This window comes from Buceros rhinoceros, unplaced genomic scaffold (genome assembly GCF_000710305.1).
Source record: "Buceros rhinoceros silvestris isolate BGI_N320 unplaced genomic scaffold, ASM71030v1 scaffold10245, whole genome shotgun sequence".
Lineage (NCBI taxonomy): Eukaryota > Metazoa > Chordata > Aves > Bucerotiformes > Bucerotidae > Buceros > Buceros rhinoceros.
In genome coordinates this window covers 27,174-50,069 of record NW_010412268.1, presented here as the reverse complement: position 1 = coordinate 50,069, position 22,896 = coordinate 27,174, and the positions used below count along the sequence as shown (strand labels likewise).

Here is a 22,896-nt window from a genome sequence, read left to right as displayed (position 1 = left end):
TACTGAGATTTAGAGTAGGCTCTGCACTGAGCAGTGCAAATGGGAGGGCTATACGAACAGCTCTGAAAAAGTAAACAACTCCTGCATCAAAAACCTTACGGCTGTAGGACTCCTACTCTGCCCCAGTAGCCTGTCCAGCTTCAGAGCAGACTTCTTATGAAATGTGTTTCTTCCATCTATTATATTATAACTTATAGTTGGAGATGCAAAGCATGACTGTTGACAGGCATTTTATGTATGGATGGGAAGAATGTACTGTTTCTAGCACTTTGCAAGGCCTAATTTTTAAGAAAATCTTAATGAATAATATAAATATTTCACTAAAATACCTCAGTGTCCGTATCAAAATATCAAAATCAAAATGTTAATCAATCCTTAATCAAAACCAGGAAAATAAATTGATGGATATAAGATTCTCCGGTGGATTGCACTGTTAAACAATGGAGTCAATTTTCCTCTTCCCACCAGAAGCCACTGCCAGAGTTGCTCATTTTTTCATCAGTGTGTATGGAAACTCTTTTCTGCCTTCTGTAATGACCTGATATATGAGATTTGATTCCTACACTTGCACATATCCTGCTCTTGTACCAACAAATACCGTAGTGGCTGTGTAGTCAGTTCTATTATAACACTAACGGCAGTATTGAACGCTTTTCACTGTTTCGTTTGTAGCTGTAATTTGGTGGTGCAACAGTGACATCCAATGCTTATCCCAAAGAATGCGTAATTTCACACTGCATAGGCTTCCAACAATGGAGTAAAAGATCTACCTGTTCTTGGGAGATGAGACTGCCGTGATCACAAAAATGGTTTGATTGTAATGTAGTGACCCTGTGCTAGGTGATAGGGCTGTAAATGAGTTAATTTAGACACCAAATAAAGTTTGGCTATTGTGGCAGACATTAGTAAATTTGCCCTGCTTAATGGTAAGCTAGCAGTTTTGTATACTTTTGTTTAACCCGAAAAGCAAAAGAAATATAGTTTAGATGCCTGTAGCTTTGTTAAACCATGATATATAAACTTAAGGTGGGGTGAAAGAAATAGTCTAATCTTTAATCCATCCTCCTTATAGTACAATCAGACACCAAAAGCTATTCTTTCATATACAACTTATAAAAAACCAGATAAATTCAATGCTGACTGTAGTAAGTAAACAGACTTTCAGTCATTTCAATATATCTTGGATCTAACTCTTATGCCTCAGTCCTACAGAGCTTTCAGATGTGACTAGTCCCACTGGCTACTTTATGCCTTAAGAACATTTTTAAAGTTAAATGCATGTTTAGTGTCTTTCTAAATTTTTCAAAATAAAAATCTGGGGAGATTATTTAAAAGAAAGAGCTATAAATGCAGTTTCTTGAAATTAATACAATTTTCAAGAAAGAGAATCCTTATTAATAAAACAAGGATTTTCAGCAGATATTAAACTTCTGTGAGATATGTTCTTTCAAAGTTTAGAGTCACTTTTGTTTGTACAATATTTAGTACTTGCTATTGGTAGCCCAAATCAGCAACAGCCGTTTTCGAGACGTTAAAGAAGCTACAGTTTTAAAAGAAGAAATTGTTATTTTATTTTCGGGAACACAAACGTGTTTTGCAGAGAAAAAGAGATGATCAGCAAAATAATATTTGTTGAGTTTAACCCTGCTAATCAATTAATTTCCCAATCAAAATAAAGGTTTTATTTGTTCTTAAGTTATTTAGATTACCAGTAGATACTGTTAAAAATGATGCAATCTTATTGTCAAGGTGCAGGAACACTAAGGCTAATCTTACACAGAAAATTTTTGTTCCTATGCATATTAGACTAATAGAAATGTTTTAATTTTTTTCTTAATTTCATCTGGAGATGAAAAACTTAACACATCTCAGTTTGCACCACCAGAAAGTAACAAATATTTATCTCAAATCTTGATCAGAAACTTATTTGAATATTATTTCCTTGATCAATCTGATTTTGCTAGTTTTCCCAATGTATTTTACTGCAGATGTCTTTTGTACCTATGTGCAACTTCAATTAATTTCATTGAGTTTTCAAAAAAGAATCTTTCAAAAGGCAGGTTTGTATCTATTTCCAGTTTAAAAATACAAATTATGGATTTACGGCAGTAAAAAAGGGAATATTTTCATATGAAAATACATGAATTAATAGAATAGATGTATAGTGACATGAAATTGTTTGCAAATAGGTTTTATTTCTAATTATAAATAAATACTTTTTCAGGTAGATGTGCTTTACATCTAATTTACCTACCATGCTATAATGCCTTGTGGAAAGTTCTGTAAAATATAACAGTTCTAGCCTAAGGAGATCCATAATAGGATGGAAAACTAAATTAAATTTTATACAATAATCACAATAACTATTGAAAAGCTTTAATTTTTACTTTTGTGCTACAAAATTTCCTTTTCAGACCTTACAGTGATATGAAAGTAATAGTTGCTTGGGGCAAAATAATCTAAAAGTAAGGCAGTGGAGCAGCAGTCTTTAGGACAATGGAGTGACAATCTCTTACAGTTTTAAATCAGTGGCTATACAAACCCACTTAATTTTTTGCATTCTGCTAATTTAATCTGCATTGATTCATATTTAGGTAGTATTTGTGAGGAGTGAATATTTTTAAACTCATGTTCATTAAATATTTCTAGAGAAGATACTACAGGAGATAAGAATATAAAAATCAGTAATTAACCTTCTCACATCTAAATTCTTACCACAATGCATGTCTTTCATGTGCTTATGGTTAATCTTCCATCTTTCAATTGCTTTGCAACCCAAACAGTTGTTTTCCCTTTTTCAGATCATTTTCTGTTGAACTAATTTAATACATTTCAAGATTTAAATGACGATGTCATTAACTCCAAACATCAATGAGTATAACCACAGAAGAAAACACCAATTTGCTGAAAGACCCTGCACCTCCATTGTAAACTTGGGGCAATAAAGTTCAGACAATATATTCAGCTTTCTCAAAAAAAATCGTACTGGTAGTTCATATAAATCTTACCTTTTTATACTTTGAAGTGATATGTAGCAGTTGCAGAAAGCTGCTACTCTCTCTTCTGGAACTATGGCAAGCCTTGAAGATCCTGAGATCTGCCTAGCTGCCTCTTTTGCACAGACATATATATCTACTGTTCAGCTCTAGTAAGCATTACGGGAGTGCATCATTGCTGACAGTTTCCTTATTCAACGTAAAAAAAAGTCATCATATTTGCTCTTCATTTCATTTGATAATTTTACAAGCAATTTCACACATTCATTCTGCTTACTTTATGACATCAGTGCTAACATGGATTTGCAAAAGGATGAGGTAGCAATGTCCAAAGAAGTAAATATCAAACAGAAGGGCATTAAGATGACAAACAGTGGACTAAAGGTGCCTGGGATTAAGGCAGCAGTTTCTCCAAATACTGATTTGCCACATTTAACGTTTAGAATACTGGTTCTGTTGACATCAATAACATCAACTTCACTTATAAATTTTTAATCAAGGTTTATAAATTTAATATACTGTTAAAAATAACCAACACAATCCCCCCAAAGTCCTCAAATGATTCTTTAAGTAATCTTGTGCCAATGTAATTAATGTGAAGTACTGCAGAGATGGCTACCCACTATGCAAAGCCTAGCACAGGTCAAATTTAACAAAAAAGATTTGATTAACCTTAGAAGTAAAATACCATCTTTGTAAATTCTGCTGTATGAAAATGGATACTCACGTGAGTTTCACACCGTGGCCTACAGATTTACACAAGATAAGCATTTTGCTCATGTCTCCATTCCTTACAAGGAAAAAAAAAAACCCAAAGCCAAATATTTGAGCTTTGTAGCTGTTTATGTTCTATGCAATTATTGTAAATGTCTTAAACCATTCGGTGATATGGGCAATTTCATAGTTGCGGTGGGGCAGCATTGCCAAAGACTATGTTCAGGAGTCTGGTGATCACATAGGTGATAGATAGGATAGATTGACACACAGCTTGTCAATGGCCCTGGCAGCTGAAAAAAACTGCCCATCAGGAATATGGGTCTTTTATCCTGTCTGTGAAGCAACAAGTGAGGTATCTCTGTTAAAGAAATTCTTGGAGAAGTGTTTCTTTATAGACTTTTTCATACATCATGATATCTATGATAATACATTGTATAATGCAAAAGGGCACCAAAAATGAAATATATTTATTACATATGTAAGGTGCCAGGCAGTCCAGAGGACACATTATACATGACAGATGCCACCTTGAGTTTCAGTTTGCTTACAAGAGGGAAGGGTCTGGAATCACAGTGGACTCACTGAGCATTACTGTCAGCCTGTGCTTCAGTCCGGAGTGGCCCATGGTCTAATTTGTGGCACAAAACACACATATTACAGGAAACTCCTTATTCCCCTAACACTGCTCTATGAAGCTAACAGACAATCTTCTTCACAGCCAGATTGGCATAGCCCATGATATAATTGAGGCAGTGTATATACGTAATAACCGTGGTGTTAGAGTGACAAACAAAATTTAAAGGATCCTTTCATGAGCTCTATCCTAAATACCTTGCTGTGGTACCACTGTATGGGTTTAGGGAAACATTAAGTCTCACTACACAGTCCACGTAATTGATTTTAAAATCAAAATTTTTTTGTGTGTTAGTATAATTTTTCTTTGCTTTTGGATTCATCTCATGATCCACTTTTGTCAGTCATTTCTAGCTACAATGCAAGAGTCTACTAATGCTGCTGCTGAAAACTTAGGAGCACAGCTTCTGTTCCTCTCACCATTGCCTTCTGTTTGTACCTTCAGTCGTTACTCAGAGCCTCATTTTGTCTTTTTGTTACTCTCTTTTTCAATTACTACTACTTTTCTCCTTTTTTCCACATTGTCTTCCCCTTGTCCTCTTTGTTCCCACTTCTAATTGTATATTTCACAACCATTCAAAGTCATGGTTTCCCAGTCATTGATTGTCACAGAATACACAAACTTGCATACATATTTATCAAACTTGAATTTTCAGATTTTTTTGTTTTAATGGACCAGAATTACCATCTCCATATAACAACCTTCCCTAGGCAAACAACTGTGTAATATTTAAGACATGGTGCCAAAGGAGCCAAAATAAGCCTGGAAATCACATTGTTGCCCCCAAATTTACTTATTTTTCATGAGATGCTGATTTCACTGAGATAATTTGTTGTCTTTATCTCAGAAATATTTTTAAATCCACTTTCTATTTAAACTTCATGAGCGTTATATAGGGGATGCAAAACCACAGCTTCAGTGTAAGTCCAGCACTGCGTATTAGAAGGCACTGTCCCTCCGTGAGGCTGGTCAGTCGTGCGGCTCCTGCGGGGGACGAGGCGGGCTGCTGCCCAGCCGTGCAGTACCCTGACAGGACAGCAGATGGTGATCGAAGGGCCGGTTAGACCTTTCCTACACCAGGGTGACACGCACACACTCGTGGAAACTGGTTGCCGCGGACTTCCCTCACTGCATGTTGTGTTAAAGACACATAGCTTTCTAAGCGGGCAATACAGAATGTAAGACAATATCATCTCCTCCAGAAAACAGGCAGTTCTTTTCGTTTAGCTCAGTTCATTTTCTTGTGTCAAAGTTCCTTGTTTACCGTGGCATGATTTCAGAAAAAACATATGAGATGGAGCAGCTCAGTGCATCCAGGTGGGCAGGTTGTTACACAGGCTATATCATCTAGCAGGTCATCTAGCATCTAGAAGGTGACCAATTATTTGTTTTTAAGTGATACACAGACATAGAAAGTGCAGGAAAAAAGTGAACTTCCATCAAAAAACAAGGCGCCATAATTGAATCTATAGTAATAAACGTTTCAAGAGCACAGCAAACAAGATTTACCAAACAAACAGAAGGAGAAAATTGTAATGATTGTATGAAACATGCATATGTTTTTTCTTCTCACATTATAAAATAATGGCACCTTTTCACAAAAGTCAAGGGGAACCTTAATCTCCTCTCTATTACAGTTCACAGGTGAGACAGCACTTCAACTGAGTCAGACTAAGAGACAGAACCTGAAAGTGATCTGCCTTCAGGGAAAGTTTCAGCTTAATGTTTTTCATGATTCACTTGGAGTGACTAAAAAATCTGTACCTTGGGTTCACTGTATTTGGAGTTGATCAAAGATTCCTGCACCATCATCTCAGCACCAGCTAATGGCTGCTACTAAGGACAGTGTACTGCACTTGCTGGACAGAAAAATCTGTGTGGAGGAGGTAATACAAGAAGCAGAATTCTTACCAGCTGCACACTGAACCTGATGCCCCAGCTGTGACAATTCCAGTTGGCGTGGCTTTTCAGAAAAACAGGACCATGTATTTGTTATAACTGTCTAGCATATGCTGAATATCATAATTTTCTAGGATGTTCCTCTCAACTCTTTAACTGTCGGTACAAGGAAGAAATAATTTAAATAATTTGTCATTTGAACATTTTAATGAATTAGGAAGTTGCTGACTTACGAAAGTAAAAAAATTTTAAAAATTCCCGACAAATGCTTTCAAACCCCACATTTTCGTGTGTATTTCTTCATTACATATTTATGGTTATTACATTATTATGTTTTTATCCATTACATATCTGAAGAAAATGGGAGGGAGGAAGTATCGTGGGGTATGACTACAGGCCCACACTCTTTTCTTTCTTACATTGCACAGAAAGCATTCTCTCCCTAAGCTTGACAACCATGAGTTCAGAGGCTGGGCTGAGCAGCCCCTTTTGTTTTCCTATCCTTGCTACACGACAATCAGCCAAAAGAGCTCCGCATTCCTCTTCTGAGAAGTAGTGCAACATATATAGGAAGAACATATGTGTAAACACATACATACATAAAACATATGCATCATGTTACATACATACATGTGTACATATACAAAGCACAAACAAATCTGTGCATATGTATGTATACAACTCCACGGCTACATTTTGGGGAGCAAATGGCTTTCTGAAACAGGATTAGTGTAGGGTCTCGAAACCTTTCCACAGCATGCAACTCTGTGCTCGCTGCTGCGGATTGCCGTTGGGTTTGTACCTCACGAAAGAGAGCTGTTGTAACTATGCTGTAGCTCATGCTGTCTACTCAAATTGGAATCGCTCCATTTGAAGGCAATGGAGCTGCATCAATTTGCGCAAGCAGAAGAGCTGGCCAAGTATGTACTAGTTACTTTACATTCTGAGAAGACAATGTTCATAATTGAAAGTAATACCAAATGCTCTTAGCAAATACTATGAATTATTCAGATTAAATACAGAGCCTTCAAATGACTTTATAAAATGTTCTAAACAGCTGTGCCTTGTAATTGGAACTGACTGGCAAACTGAAAAGTAGTGACTATCATCTGAATTTGACTTGATATCTGAGTAAAATGAGTATAACACTAACCATATCCTGGACCCTGACTGGGGTTATCCTTGGTTTTCTACTAGTGCTGTTTTCTCTTCAGGCCTTTTCTTTGCAGCTGCAGTAATCCTAAGTGAAGCAAAACACATAGCTCCACATTTGAGGCATGAGGATTGCATGTTCATGGATACGTAAAACTCACACAGCATGAATGAGGTAGACACTGAAAACAGGTGTTGGGAAATGAATGGTTTGGAGTGGAAGCAGTGGTTTTCTACTATTTAACTACACTTCAGTTGGAGCTTTTGCTTTGCAGGTCTAGCTTTATCCTGTAAAAGCCAAACAGGCTTCATTGAGGAAACAGACATGAACAACTGTATCTGTGACATCTTAGCAAGGGCCTGTCTACTAAAGGATTCAGAACAACTACGCCTGATCTTCAGAGGCTTATATACCTTGTTTATATGACAGCTATTTGAAGACTAAGTTTCATTGCCTGAAGTGGTATTTTTGGGTATCTGAAGTGTGAGATTCTTATTCAGAAGAGTAGAAAGCTTTAAGGATATTCATCAGCTTAGAAAATGTTGTCATGAAAGCTATAATTAATACTTTCATAGTAAGTTGTGTCCCAGGCTCTCACATACTGTATTCTATGACTGTAGCATGGATATATGTACTTTTTATTCATATATAAGGCTAACCCTTAAACATATTTTTGTTAGCTTCAACTTGATTCCTCAGAACAAGCCCTTTAACCTTGAACTGTGTTGAAGCTCTGTTACAGAAGAACCTATACTGTAGGCTAGATTAACAAGAAATGGGGCAAATAACTGTCCAGTGAACGTTTGTGGTGATGTTTTGTAACATGGATTAGGAAGAAGTTCTCTTTCTAGAGAAGAATAGGCTCAGGAGGATCTTATCACTGTATATAATTATTTGAAGGGATGGTATAATGAAGATGAAGCCAGGTCTTTCTCGGTGACGGAACAAGAGGCAACAAGCACAAACTGAAGTGCAGAAGGTTCTGTCTGAACACGAGGAAACACTTTTTTACTATGAGAATGACCAAGCACTGGCAGAGGTGGCCCAGAGAAGTTACGCCGTCTCCATCTTCTCAGATATTCTGAAGCCAAGAGGACACAGTCCTGGGCTAGCAGCTGTAGGTGGCCCGCTGGTAGAGACAGACAGGTGGGACAAGATGAACTCCCAAAGTCCCCTTCCAATCCTGACCATTCTGTGATACTGTGATAGTGTAATGGTATGTTTGAAGTGCTCCGAACCATTTCTAATGACTGCCTGCAGCATTACCTGTTACTAGCACAGGCCAGCAATTTGATGTGGTGGGTTTTTTTAAGAGGGTTTTTTTTTTTTTGACACTCACAGCATGCTAGGACATTTTCCCTGGTCATCAAAATATGTGGTTGCTCAATCATAAAGCTTTCAGTTAGACATTATTCCAGCAGCTCAGTGTAAGCGACACACTCTGATGAAGACGTATTCCCATTCTTTGGCAAGAACACTGTGTAACGCAAATACATTAACAACATGAAAAACAATGAAGCAAAACCGACAGCAGCATGATTAAGGGCAGATAGACAATAAAACAGTTAATGCATCCCTTGGGAAAGAGGTACCTGCTGTTATTTTATTTGACACATTTTCTTGAAATGTCCTTTAGTCCAAGTGCTTCCAGAAGCTTCTGACTACAGACTTGTCGGCATGGTGTGAACAACACATTGCATCACTTTATTACTTATAGTATCCACAAAAGACCAATTTATCTGGCCAAATTTCCAGAGCTTATAGGATTTTCAAAAGTATAAATAAAAATAAGGGTGCAGAAATTTAAAGAGAACTTGATATATTTGTATTCATATGAGGTTGATAACCTGTTTTTTGAAAATTGCTCTAGGTTCCCATTGACGCATTCAGGTATCTAAAGCCTTTAAGCATCTGGGATAAGAGTTTGATTTTTTTCTCTTTCACCACAATTTTGCAATGGTTTCTGTGGTCTTGTATCAATTTAAGAACTTGAGAGTTAAATCTCGGTAATTTGAACTGAATTGTATTCCTTATTCGTAAAACAACCACATTACTCAGACTACTGCTGTGTGCCGCAACTGCACATAGGACCATATAATCAACATCTAATTAGCCCCACTTCATGTTATATTTGCTTAATGTTAACTTTCTTAGAGCTATAATTTTTTCCTTTAACCATTATAGCAGTTGAATTTTAATTACATTACCAACAAAAAGCTCATTAACGTCATGTAATTGGCAGCATTTCCAAAAAAAAAAAACAAAACAAACTGAACTAATTGAGTATTTTCTGAAGAGTTCCCATCAAAGTATAATTTAACCATTACAAACAGCTTGGCAACTACATTTACATAAAGATGTGTCTGAGGAATGTTCTCATGTGTGGAAAATCAGATTTGATATCGCCATTAACAAAACCAAGGAAGCTGTTACATAGCAAATCGCTTCCACATTTTAATGACTTTGGCTAAACCCCATGTTTTTGTCAAGAGGGTCAAATGAAACCCCTTGCTTTTCCACAAAGAAGCAGCAACTAATGTCTGACTGAGAGTTAGGAAGCAGCTTGTTTTGTGGGAAGGCTACTCCACAATCTTTTTCAGGTTATTTTGTACTCTCATCAGCTAATAGCACATATGAGATACGGTGTTAGACCATGGTTCTTATACAGTAGGCAAACTCAGAATTTTTTAAATGCAAGATCTGAGAATAATTTCATCTGCAGTGGATGTCTTGCCAATTATCTTGTTCATATTCTTATATTATGACAGGCCTGATTTAATTACTAATCAAAGTAATACAAGTATTCCCATCATTGTAAGCCTCTAGCATTTTTTAAAGACTCCCTAAAATAGTTTCAGTGGAAACAATGCAAAGAAAGCCTGCAGAATCCTTTGATCTTTCCCCTCCAGTCTAGGATAAATGACATTGTGATTAATTTGAATGCTGAGGTGATGATTAGAGATTAAAAACAGGCTAATAAGGCTCTTACATTCTGAATACAGGCAGAAAAACTGCTGAGATAAAACAGATATCATGAATGTCCTGCTTTCATATTTAAACCTGAACAGAGAGTTTTGCAGAATTGAGGTTTCAAATAAGAGTTGAATAAAATTTGAATGCAGTGTTCAATATTCTCAGTAATTACCCAATCTTCAGCTTTAGATATTGTGTGTTCCTATCTCTGCTTGGATTCTTTCCAAGAAATTGAAAATGATGGCTCTTGTCAGGATGTTAATTAGGTACTTGCAGTGCTTTCTTTGTCTTTTCCCATTTTACAGTTGTAGTTAACAAAAGCAAGCATACTCATTTGGCAGTGTGCCTTTGCAATGGACCACCTATCTTTGGCTTGCAGAATGTAAGTTTAAGCAAGATGGCAATAAATACACATGGTATTTTACATTCTGGTTTTATTATTTCTATCAAGTAGGTGTTAAATGTGCCAAAACACGTAGTATCATAACATTTGCTAATATACAATATCAAAAGTGGATGTAAACATCAAGTTGAAAACTTCAAAGTTCCTGTTATTATTTCACCTGGAAACTATCTAACCTGGGAACTGTTATCATTGCATTCTCCTAGAGATGCATCAAGTTGCCTTAGCATGCTCTAAATAGCCTACTTATTATGACAAAGAAAAACATTGTTTGAGGAAGTGGGTCATATGTACGTAGAGATGTTTGCTGGAAAGGCCTGGAATTCCATGGTTCTGGTCAGTATACCACTGAAGAAGAAGAAGAAAAAAAACCAAACCATAAACCCCCAAAGTTATGGCTTCAATTCTGCAATAGTTAAGCAATACAAGAACTTTGTTTTATTACCATATAGAAGAAAGTGGATGCCTCAGGAAAACAGAGAGACTTTCTAATCTTTTCTCTCTTAATCAGTTTCCAGTATATTCATATTCTTGTTGAAAAAAAGTTTCTAAACCTTCTGTAATCTAGGACTAAGCATTACTGCCTCAGTACTGACAAGTGTATCAGGTCAGGCAAGAGAGCTTTAAGATGCCATTAGGGATGAAATGCCCTTGACCTGCTACCTGGCTTTGGCAATAGGGGTCACAGTCTTGCTTATGAATACTGGGTTCTAAGAATCAAGCTTTAAATGTTGTGGAATTCTATTCAAAATGTCCTGCATTACAGCCCATGAACATTATGCATGGTATACTGCAAATAAAATACACATATAAATTATGCCGACTCTTAGAAATAACTGATACTCCCCTGTAGCTGAACTAGAATGACTACAGCTGCATACAGTATTCCAGATACTTGAGAAATAACCTGGGTTTGCTAAATATCAATGAAGGAGGCAGAAAATAAGGAATAAGCAAAAGGCCTACAAACACCAACTACAAGCGGATCCCTTGTTTCACCTCATGCCTATGTCAGGCCTGTCCAGTTCAAGACAGAATCCATCAGAACCAGTGATGGTTTTGGCCTCAGAATCCAGCTTTTTCATCTTCCTCTTTTTTACTAGCTATCAGCAATTTTCATAAGGATGCTGGATTCTCATTCTTCTCCCTGGTTCATTTTAAAAACCTTTAAGTTATTCTTAAATAACTAGAAGAGAGAAATCTGCTAGCACCCAAAGGGCAAGAAGTAAAAAAAAAAAAAAAAAGCAGGCGAATCCTTTGAAGAAATTGTTTATGAAGAGTAATAAATGCACTAGCAACTGCCAGATTTTGAGGCATGTTCAGTTGAACTGGGTTCTTAAAATCAATGCCAAATGTCAGATAAGCTCATTGATAAAACTATAAACCACTGTTCAAAATGAAAAATAGTCTGTTATTTACCATTGCCTGGAAATCCACCTGCGCATTAACCAGAGCTTTTGCGATTTGTGCTGAGTTCTGAAAATGCACATTATCTAAAAAAAGAAAAAAAGGGATTGGCAGATTGGCTGTTGAGATCACAAAGCATAAACTTATAATGCATTAAGTTGTGTCCACTAATTATCAAGTGATACAGTTGACATTACTAAGAGTGAGCAAGCATCTTTTATGTCATATGGTAATCCACCAAAGATCTAAGTACTGACCCTAATCAAAGGCATAGAAAGATGCTTAATGTTTTTCAAACAAAGTGATTCTGGGTCTGTATTTGTACTGCCATTTGCAAACCTCACCATCTGCTGTTCCATGGATTAGAAGATACTCTACGTTTTGGAAATTCTTTGCTCTTGCCATCACAGTTGAATTCTGTTGAGAGGAAAAATGAACAGTTCAGCAGCTTCAATATAAGCTACTCAGGCATAGGGCTGAAAAGCCTAGTAGAACAACAATCAAACAGTTGGAGTAGCATAATAATGACAGCAGTAACTTCATATTAATCTGAGATTGTAATAGAAATCATATGTATTTAATGCCTTTTCTAAGGGACAGTTCACGAAAAGCACAGCACCAGCCATGTGTCACTCTTTGAACACTATAATTCCTGGCTACCCAGACAGCTCGACCACAGCATTTTGGTATCAGGCCTTTCTGTTCCTTCAGCTGGGATGGAGACTAGGCACTGAGAACATGATCCAAAATCTTTAATGTGAGTCTTTCCACTAACTTCTTTGGGCATTAATTCAGGCCTCTCTGTATCCAGAGCTGGTACGCGTGCTGCTAGAGGAAGCTTTAGATTTCCTATCAACGTGAAGAAAAGAAAAAAGGCTGCCTGTTCCAGGTAGGGGAAGCTGTTCTGACCATTTAGTATGCTTATGGTGAGATCAGAGAGCTAAATTTGTATAAAGCAGTTTGTATACCTCAGCTAACAGTACTCACCAAAACCTTATCAACACCAACACTTTAACCTATTTCAATGAATTCTTTCCTGGGATAATGGTTTGTACTGGCAGAACGGTCTGACTTGTCCAAGTGAGAAAATAAGGAACCTTCAGTTTAGCATATTTAGGATTGATGAACACAAAGCCACAAGTAACTATGGAGATATGCGTTTCACAGTGGTAGCTTAGCTTCTACAGGCCTGCCACTATAAGAACTGGCAGGTCATTTTCTTTCTTCACAGTTCTACTTGTCCTTGGAAATGCGATTTAAGTTTAAGGCAGCTCAACACAGAAAGAGAATTCTCACCTTGTAGTGCTCAAGGTTATCGGATTCTAGAGGAAGACCCATAAATCGTTCTGTGTAGATAGATGCTGTGATATTAAAGAAGAAAAAAGCTGTAGATAAAGAATGTACAGATTTTTCTGTGCTTCTGGTGACATGTAGCAAATTACACGTTATTTTAACTGTATCTGTTCTGCTTGGTTTCCTCATAATACACCAAATTTAAAGATATTTTAAAAAATCAAACATGAAGGTTAATTAATAAGTGTTCTCCAAACTGTCCTTGCAGAAATAGTGGTTTGATATTCATCTGTGGAACCAACAGAAGGTTTTGTGGATAAAGGTAATTGGGTTGAACTCCAGAAGTCAGTTCAATGAGCCAGTAAAGATGCATGGTGGAAAGATGACACAGACTATATTTGACACCTTAAAAAGAGAAGTTGACCAGAATTTCAACCTGGGATGTATGTACACAGTAAATATAGATATATATGTTGTCCTTTTCCTATTGAATGGCTACATATAGTAGTTGTGGGGGCAGGAAATGATATACGCTTGCACTGACAAAGTGGTACAATTGCTGTTCAGGTCTCTGTTCAATTCCTTTTCCTAACTACTACAAAAGACTGCTATTAGATTTGACAAAACAAATGTGTATAACTGCACAGTTATCTATCACGAAGAAATCAGTAGGAACAGCTATCTTTGAGCTTCTTGGGTATTTGTAATTTAACTAAGAGCTGTTATGAAAATTTGTGGAAAACTGACACAGCAGCTGTCACTACCAGAACATTACTTTATGACCTTGCGTTGAAAGAGTAACTGACACATACTGAGCAGTCAAGCTGCGGTACTACAAGAATTTTTATTTATTTAACAGAGTCAGGGCTTTCTGACAAAGAAGTGCTGGCATCTTTCCCTCCCATAAGAGAGGTGATGGCCATTGTGATTAAGTAAGAAATTGGGATTGTCTACCTTGTTGCCCAGTTTGATACACTGCATTAGAATAATTTTGTTAAAAAGTAGAAATGAGAATATTCCTAGGAAAGGAAAATGACTTAATATACTTATGTTCCCATAGTTTATTATGTATCCCTTACGTATGTTACCACTGAGTGCTAAAGATGTGAACAATGTCTCCCAGATCAGCCAAGCAAGGCTCCTGGAGATAATTTGTAATAAAGTACAAAAAAAAAAAAAATCTAAGTAGCCTATCTTTTATGAAAATCCTTTATCATTCAATGAAAACAGAAAATGTGCAATATCTGTTGTCAACACAGTGTCAAACAACCATATTGGGCTTAAGTTTTCAACAAAATAGACTCCTTCTGAAAGGCTGGCATTTCTAGTATTCTCAGCCAAATTCTCCACTCTCTTCTACCAGTACAGCTACAACAAGTCCACAGAGGTCAGCAGAACTGCATTATAATGACTAAGTGGAAGATTCGGCTTGTCAATTACTGAGGAAGAAAAAGGAGCTAAACTGTGAATTTTAATATAACAGTCACAGATCTAATGCTTTTAGCTATGCATCGTCCCCGAATGCAATTTCCCTTGACATCTTAATAACTGTTCAGCTGTTATTAACTCTGACACAAAACGGAGGTGAGAGGATTTCAAAGAAAAGATTATGGTCCAGCCTCTAATTTGTGCATCTAAAAGACAATGGGACAGAATTTAGAAGCTCTAGGGGCCAGTACGTCCTTTGACATACTGATACTACTTAGAGACTGAAATCTGTAGCATCCAGTAGTTTTGCCCCTAACACAGTTCACCCTAGTATTAACATGGTCCGTTTGCCAAAATTTATAACTCATGACTTCCTCTGTTCCCTTCCTTCCTTCCTTCTTTAGTGAAGGTACATTTGTCTGTCTGGAATTTACAACATGTTTTTAGCAAGATTCTTTAACTCCCTCCTGAAAATTCAGCTGAAGTAAAGATTGAAATGGTGCAGGTCTACTACGTTAACTTAAAAACTTCATTCAATTTCTAATGCTTGGGAAATGTTTATAACTCTTCTTTTATTGAACATCTTTTGCAAAAATAGTGTTTTATGCCTGCATTCCAGAAATAATTTTGTGATCATGAGTGAAAATGTCTTAAAAAAACCCTTGATGCCAGTGAACACATGAGGACTGTGCTTCCTGTGTCATACAAATGTTTTCTCCTTTGTTTGCAAAACACCATAAATACAAGAAATGTCTGTACGAGCAGTCAGGAAAGGAATCTTTCCCATTTAACCAAAAAATTTTCTCATAACCAAGACATCTTAGCAAACGACCATATGCTAAGTAAATGTGTTCAAAGTGCTACATTTTGCTCACTGAAAACATGCATGCCATGATTCTTCTTTACACTAAGGTTCCTATACACTGTGCCAAAAGCTTAACAGGTCTGCAAGTAAGTACGAGTATGTGCTTGCTTTATTCACACAGTGAAGCCCTGGGAGTATACTCCTGGAGTTGTTTCCTCTGAACAGTTTGGAGCCTAAGTCAATAAATATAAATAAAAATATGTCTTGTAATGCAACAACACAGGAGGGAAAAATATTTAATTAAAAAAATATATCAGATAACAGAGTCCCTCTCTTTTCCACTGCTTTTGGAAATAACTTTACAATCATCAGAGATACTGATTCCTGACAGGGATCATCTGCAGAAATCTGTGATTATATTACTGGCAGAAAAGTAATTTCAGCTGTTTTTTAATTCAGTGTTACTCTTTTGACAGGATTTTTAGGCAGTATCTCTTGAGTATAGCAGTTTATCAAGAGGGCTTTACACACTTATTGTTACAGATGTGCATATGGAATGATATGTGCGTACCTTCTTCTATGTCAGAAAGTCTGTTCCAAACTGCCAGTTGCAGTCAGTTATTTCCAGTGAAGAAAACATTAAATTTAAGGTCTTAAGAGTTTTATGTCTCGGTAATTGCAATGTCTTTAAGTTTCATATTTCCAGTCTCCTGCAGTCATTTAATTTAGAAAGTCATTAAATGCTACATCTTGCTTTCCAAGTCAGTATTTATGAGAAGTTTCCATACCGTAATATTCCCAGCTGGAAACAGGAGCCACAGCTATTCCACATTTAAATACTCCACTGCCAGATCCAAGTGCCAAAGAAGTTACGTAGCCACCATAGGACTCGGGAGAAATCACAGACAGTTTAAAATTATTGGTGAAGTATTAGACAATTTTATTGAATCGCTTCTTTTTTTTCGCTTCTTCAATGCTTATCACAGGGTACTGTTCTTATTACTGCTTAGAATTATGGAAAAATTTAAGTTGGTAGGGTTCTTCAAGGTAATCTAGTGCAACCACTGCCTCAAAACAGAGCTAACTTCAGATTTAAACAAGGACAATCAGGGTCACATCCACATTATACAGTCTCTTAACTCATTCTGTTTCAACACTAATTGCTGTCATTGTAAAATTTTTTTCCTAAAACCTAACCAAAACTTCTCTTGTGGTAAGTTGTGTTCATTGACTCTCATCCTTTTGGTGTGCACCTCCAAGAATTATAGGTTTTTTTCCTCCCTTGACAAACTATCTAGCTTTTCCTAATATTCCTTACTGAAAGGCTCAGCTGTTTGTAAACTTGAGGTTGGAGCAATTCCTCCCTGCTGCCTGCCACTGTTCCTATTATTTTCTGGCTTGATTCCTCAAACTGTGATCCAGCAAGGAAGATTAAGTTCATAGAAGGAAATAAGGTAAAGTAGCACGTGAGCTTGGATATCAGAATAGATCTGTGCAATTGTGTGAGGCTAGTTACTGAGACAGGAAAATACTGTAAATAAAAAGCACTTGGTTTGGCTGTCCATAGAATGAAATTGGTGTTGGGAAAGACTTGTAGAAGGTCTTTGGGAAATAACGGGTTACTGTTTACTTTGGAATGGAGGGAGGGATAAAAATATGGGGTGTGTCATGAAGAATTCTGAAGATTATCAACCTCAGCAGTAGCGTATGAAACACTAAGGGAAATAAGCAAAACTCTTAAATGTTTTTTTCTACAAAAGTAAATTAGTTCCTCCCTCCTCTTGACATTTCAGTTTGAAATGATAGTGAGGAATATGCTAATAGAAACAATAATTCATAGAATCTTCCAGCTTATTTGATTGGCTCATTTAATCTTTTAAATAAACAGTCTACAAGGCCAAAAAAGTAAAGGATTAGGATCTGGCAGATAAACTTATGCAGTGTAACAGGCAGAGAGACATAGTTCAAAATGTGAATTGCTTTAGTGGTTATTTAAGAGCTTTTGCCATCCAGAAGAGTTTCGTGAATCTGAAAGTATGATGAGCTGCACGGTTCATGCATACCTGCTAAGCTGCAGGCTATAAATAAGGAAACACATTTCAACTCCTTTCAAAGGTTATGGTACAATAAATAGGAAAAAATGGAAAAAAAGACTGACAGGTTTGGCAATAGTGTCATTATTGGAATATTATATCTGCTACCAGGACACAATTCTTTAGATGTGTGAAATCTTGTAACTGGTTCTGGAAACTCTGTGGTGAAATAAGATACGATGTGACTAAAAAACTAAAATATTCTCATGTGGCCTTAACTTACTTAATGTCACTTTAGAATAACTCACTTGTGTCTGTGTCACTTAATTTCACCATATGGTACCCCATTTTATCCTGATGTTATATCAGTGTCTGACCAAAGTAATTTAAATATTAGTTGGTAGAACCTTCAAAGAAAGATTTTAGCAGCCTTGCTCATGTGCTATCTAAGATCAGGCAACTTTGATAGTTACAGTTGAACTGAATCTTACAAGATCCATCCTCCAGTGTGTTTCTGGGCATCCTCCTACAATGAAACTGGGCCAATGAAAACAAACAAACAAACAAAACCCAACAAAAATTAAACAAACATTGACAGATCAGAAGAATTCTCCTGGCAAAGACAGGCAGTTAAAGAGAATGAACTAAGAAGTCTTTCTGAATGATAATCAGAGAAAAATGAACATGCATAAAGAAAAAATATTGGAAAATGTTAATGAGTGGCTAAAATACCAGTTTATTCTGTAATCTTTTTTAGTCAGTGCTGCCTGTTACTGCTGGATAGCTGATACTCATTTACTCAGAGAAGTAGCAAGGGTGGATTGCACAGGTCTGGCCTCCAACCCACTTTAGCATTCCTTACAGCACTGTACCTAACCCATGAGACCTTTCGGTGTTGCTTAGCAGCTCGTTCTCCTGCACAGTATAATTCTGTTACACTGAAGCTGGGTAGGAGGCAGGGCTCCAGTTCTGTCTATGCATTCTTGATCCAGCCATTCATGATGAACATGAGCAATTGAATCAGATGGCATAAACATCTTAAAAATCTCTATAAAGGGGCTGTGTGGCATTTGCGCTGCCACTGAAGCTGGCTTCAGCTCTCACAGACATAACACCACCAATAGGTCTGCATCTCATTTCCATGAATGGCCCTTCTTTGAAGCTGACAGCACAGGAAAAAGAACCCCAACTATTCCAATAATTTATTTTTCTCTTATTAGAATGAAGTGCTATCCTAAAATTTGTACTTGACGTATGCTACTCTATTTCTCAGTGCCTAAGGGTAGTGGAATCTGGCAATTTAATAATAAAGTCTTGCCATATGTCTGTCTATAAAAGGTTCTGGGAGTGTTACAAAGCAAAGTACATGAAAAAAATCAAAGATGAAAAATAGACTGGCTAATGATTTGGAATAACTGCTATACTGTCCAATTTCTTCATTTCCTGGTGAAGCTGTTAAGTGTTGTACACCCCTCAGTCCCACACTCATCCCATCATTTCAAAGCCAGACAAGTATATAGTGATTCAGAATGATGCAAGTGTCACATCTTCTGATGAGAGATATTCATAGGACTTTTCTCATTATTTTAATCTCAGATCAGAAAGGACAATACTTGAATTTTGACACCATGCCAGTAAATCCCTAAGTTAAAAGTAAAGCCAATTAAAACATCTCAGTTTTGCTTAACTTCAAGTCCAAACAACGTACTAGATACAAGCATTTCAAAATTTCCCCTTGAGCTGCCAAAGATTCCTTCTGGGTGGCATGAACTATTGCAATTGCATGTATATAGGCACCAACAGAAACTATCCCCTTTGGCAACACTATCAAACACTAGCAGAAGAAACCCTATACAGATTTAAGACAGAATAAGGAAGAATTAAAAAAAAAATTATACTGCAGGATTATTTAACAATAGAAATAAAAACCCCAACCACTTACCCAGCCCCATATTGCTATGCGTTTTTCATCAATAAATCCCATTTCTATAAATTTCCTGTGGAAAAGAAAATCACAGAAATAAATGCATTATTACAAAAGATTGTTAATACTATAACATCCGGGAAAAAAAAATTCCTTCACTTTTTTTCTCACATCCTACCAATTTGAGCAAATTGAGAATCAGCATAGCAGGACTGATTTCTACAAAGCATCAATTATTCAATTAATAGACATTTCAGGGAAAAGAAAAGAATTTTTCTTGAAAGAATAAAAAAAGCTGAAATTAATAGTTTCTTCATAATAATTTTTGTCCCAGTGGAAGAGGACTCGGCCTAACTCGATTCTTGGCAAAAAAGTTCTTTTTCTTATACTTAGAATCCACCTGGATATGTAGTCCAGATTAGATTAAACATTATACATTATACTCATGTTTTACATGTGCACATATATATGTGTGTATGTATATGTACAGACATGCACCCAGTCACATGCAGAGAAAAAAATTCTAAAAGTTTATTCCTACTAATAAGCACTTTTCGTTTCCAATAGCTCTACCTTCCCACTGGCTATTATAGTTTTCATCATTTTAATACCAGAGGTGCTGGATTACCATTAACGTTCAGACCTTATCCTGCAAGATGCTCAACATACTCATCTTCAAACTTGATACTCTGATCTTTTAAGAGGCACAGTACCAACCTCTGAGATTAGGGATACCTTGGAGCAATAAGCTTTCTCTTTTATGTGCCTGAAAAGTGAAGAGCACATACTGCTACTAGAATAAAAAATACTAATGAGAAAAACATCTTCTAATGCTCCAAATTTGTAATAAACTTGCAGTGGACAAAAGGTGCACCTTTTTTATGCACTCGGTAGTCAATCAGGTCAAAGAGAATCATAGTATTAGATCTCCTACAAAAATCCTGCATCAGAGACTGAAGACTGTATTTCCAGAGATGCATTAGCAACAACAGAGTAAAGAGGATTAGACAAAAGACCACAAAAGTTCAAGAGTATCAGATAAACAACCTAGGTTCAGACACATCCCAGAACAATTATTGTACTAGGAAAAACATGAGTGACTGACAACACCCCAAATGCAGGATACTATTTGGGTGGGACAAAGTTAGAAAAGCCAAAAAATGATTCATCTTTGTTATATGCTGTCTTAATCCCTAGGGCTCCTCCTACAGTAAAAGCCTTTCTCTCCAAGAACTTCCCACTAGAGTATAGGATCCTCTCTAAAATCATGCACCTTAAACCACGTGTTAGATCAGGAAGATGGAATGCAAGACATTTAACTAAATAAAAATTTAGTCTAGGTGCTGACAGAAGACTGGGAATTGTGAAGTCTGAGGTCATTTCTTCACAGCCTGTCTCAATTTTGTCTCAACTTTGCAACTGCAGAATCAGTTTAGGTTATCTCAATCTCTGACATACTATGTCTGAGTGACAATTCAGAGTAATAAAAAAAACCTTTCCCTCATTTGTGATATTTAAAGTATTCCATTGCTGCTAAAAGAAAGAAAATTGCTGCTAAAGAAAGAAAATAAACTAACAGATTAATAGAAAAACCTGACATGATACACAGCTATTCTGTTTCACTTATCACTGAAAAGGATAATGGCGTGTTTTTATCTTTGAAGAAGAAATGAATTATCACACAGCAGAAAGAGGAAGGAACAGATACCCTCCTCACACACACTTGTAAATACAGGCAGCGTTCTCAAACGAGTAGAGAAAGCTGTGGAATCCTGACTGCGACATCCAATTCCTAGCTAGGCTACCCAGAATCAGGTCTATTACAGGGGGAAAGCGGGTTTTTACTGTTGCATCTGGAAATCTATCCAGGATCTGATGGGCCAAATTCCAGACCAAAGGCTAGACTAAACTCCTTATTCTTTCCTTGCACTCATCTCTGTGGGGTTCAAACTAACACTTTTTTAAATGCTCACTTTAGCAGTGAGCAGTAGTCCATCTATAAGCTTAACAGGCAGCCTTTCTTTACAAAATCTCCACTTTCCCTCCCTCCTCAAATCTCTGCTTTCTGAATTATTCTCCCTTGAAACACTTGAAGTGTTTTGATGCAAAGGAATAACTGTTGCGGAACAACCAAAGGACCTCAGACACTTTCTGTTGCTCATAACTATCCTAAAATAGCATGGAAGGCAAATTTATGACTAACCAACCTCTAGAAGGCCTCTGTCAGGATTCAGTTTTGCTACAAACTTCACATTTGACCTTTAACTAAATGCTATGGTACATCACTATAGATATTTGTCTAATCGCTGTGGTCATTGAAGTAGGTTTTCCCCTACAGGGGAAACTTCAGAATAATGGACAATACATTGGCTTACCTCTCACCACTGATGCTTGTACTTCCTAGGTGTAGGATTGAAACCTCTGATGCAGCTCTTGTAAAATGGAAGTGATGAGTTCCAGTCTTGGACTTAGTAGTACATGGACTTAATATACCACATAAACATCACTGACATCAAGCACCTCAGTAATACTTTATTTCTACAACTCTTGTATTTCCTGGAGACCTCAGCTCTCCAGGAAAAAGGCCGAGAAGTATATTTAGTGTTTTTTCACATTACTTTCTGTAGGTATGTAAATACAACAGTTATACAAGGAGATATTCTACTTACTTAACTGCTGAGATTTGGTCCTCAACTTCATAGACTCCTAGTCTTCGATATACTGCATGCAAAATCTTGTCACCTTGGTAAGCTGTCCCTCTGCCATCCACTAGAGCAACAATAATTCCTTCTTTGCTTGCAAGATAGGTTATCCAGCTAATGCTAAATGTTTCCTTTACAGTCTGACTGCAAGGACCTCCATACCTGAGGATGAAAATTCACACATTTTCAACTAATTTTTACAAATGATTACTGGATTCTGGACTATAGCTATAGGTACTTCTTACATTTTCTCCACAAGTATTTTTTTACATGGCTGTGGTTCAGAGAGCTCAGTAGACAAACAGCTCAACTACCATTTTCATATACTTGTGAGATTTTGCTGTCTAAAAATCTATTTTAATTCTTTAGGTCTTATCTCTAAGACAAATCACTAGTTTTAGCTCAGATTAAGAGGTGCAGCATCAGGTATTCATCCTAAGGGGAATCCTTGGAAGAGTGATGCCTCAAAGACCCAATTCTTTCCTCTCTCTAAATTCCTTAAGTGTAACAGCCCTTTTTGGTGCTTTTC

General features: G+C 36.8%; 1 protein-coding gene across 1 annotated transcript in view; it reads right to left on the bottom strand.

Moving 5' to 3' along the window:
- Nucleotides 1-10,799: 10,799 nt before the first annotated feature.
- Nucleotides 10,800-22,896, bottom strand: part of FAP (fibroblast activation protein, alpha) — a gene marked incomplete at its 5' end in the record, with an annotated part of 38,157 nt that continues 26,060 nt past the window's right edge. Inside the window, 7 exons of the mRNA XM_010136323.1 lie at nt 10,800-11,123; nt 12,195-12,268; nt 12,527-12,599; nt 13,479-13,543; nt 16,497-16,596; nt 19,684-19,738; nt 22,335-22,529. Of these exons, the coding sequence (XP_010134625.1) occupies nt 11,025-11,123; nt 12,195-12,268; nt 12,527-12,599; nt 13,479-13,543; nt 16,497-16,596; nt 19,684-19,738; nt 22,335-22,529 (661 nt within the window). The remainder of the gene's footprint in view (nt 11,124-12,194; nt 12,269-12,526; nt 12,600-13,478; nt 13,544-16,496; nt 16,597-19,683; nt 19,739-22,334; nt 22,530-22,896) is intronic.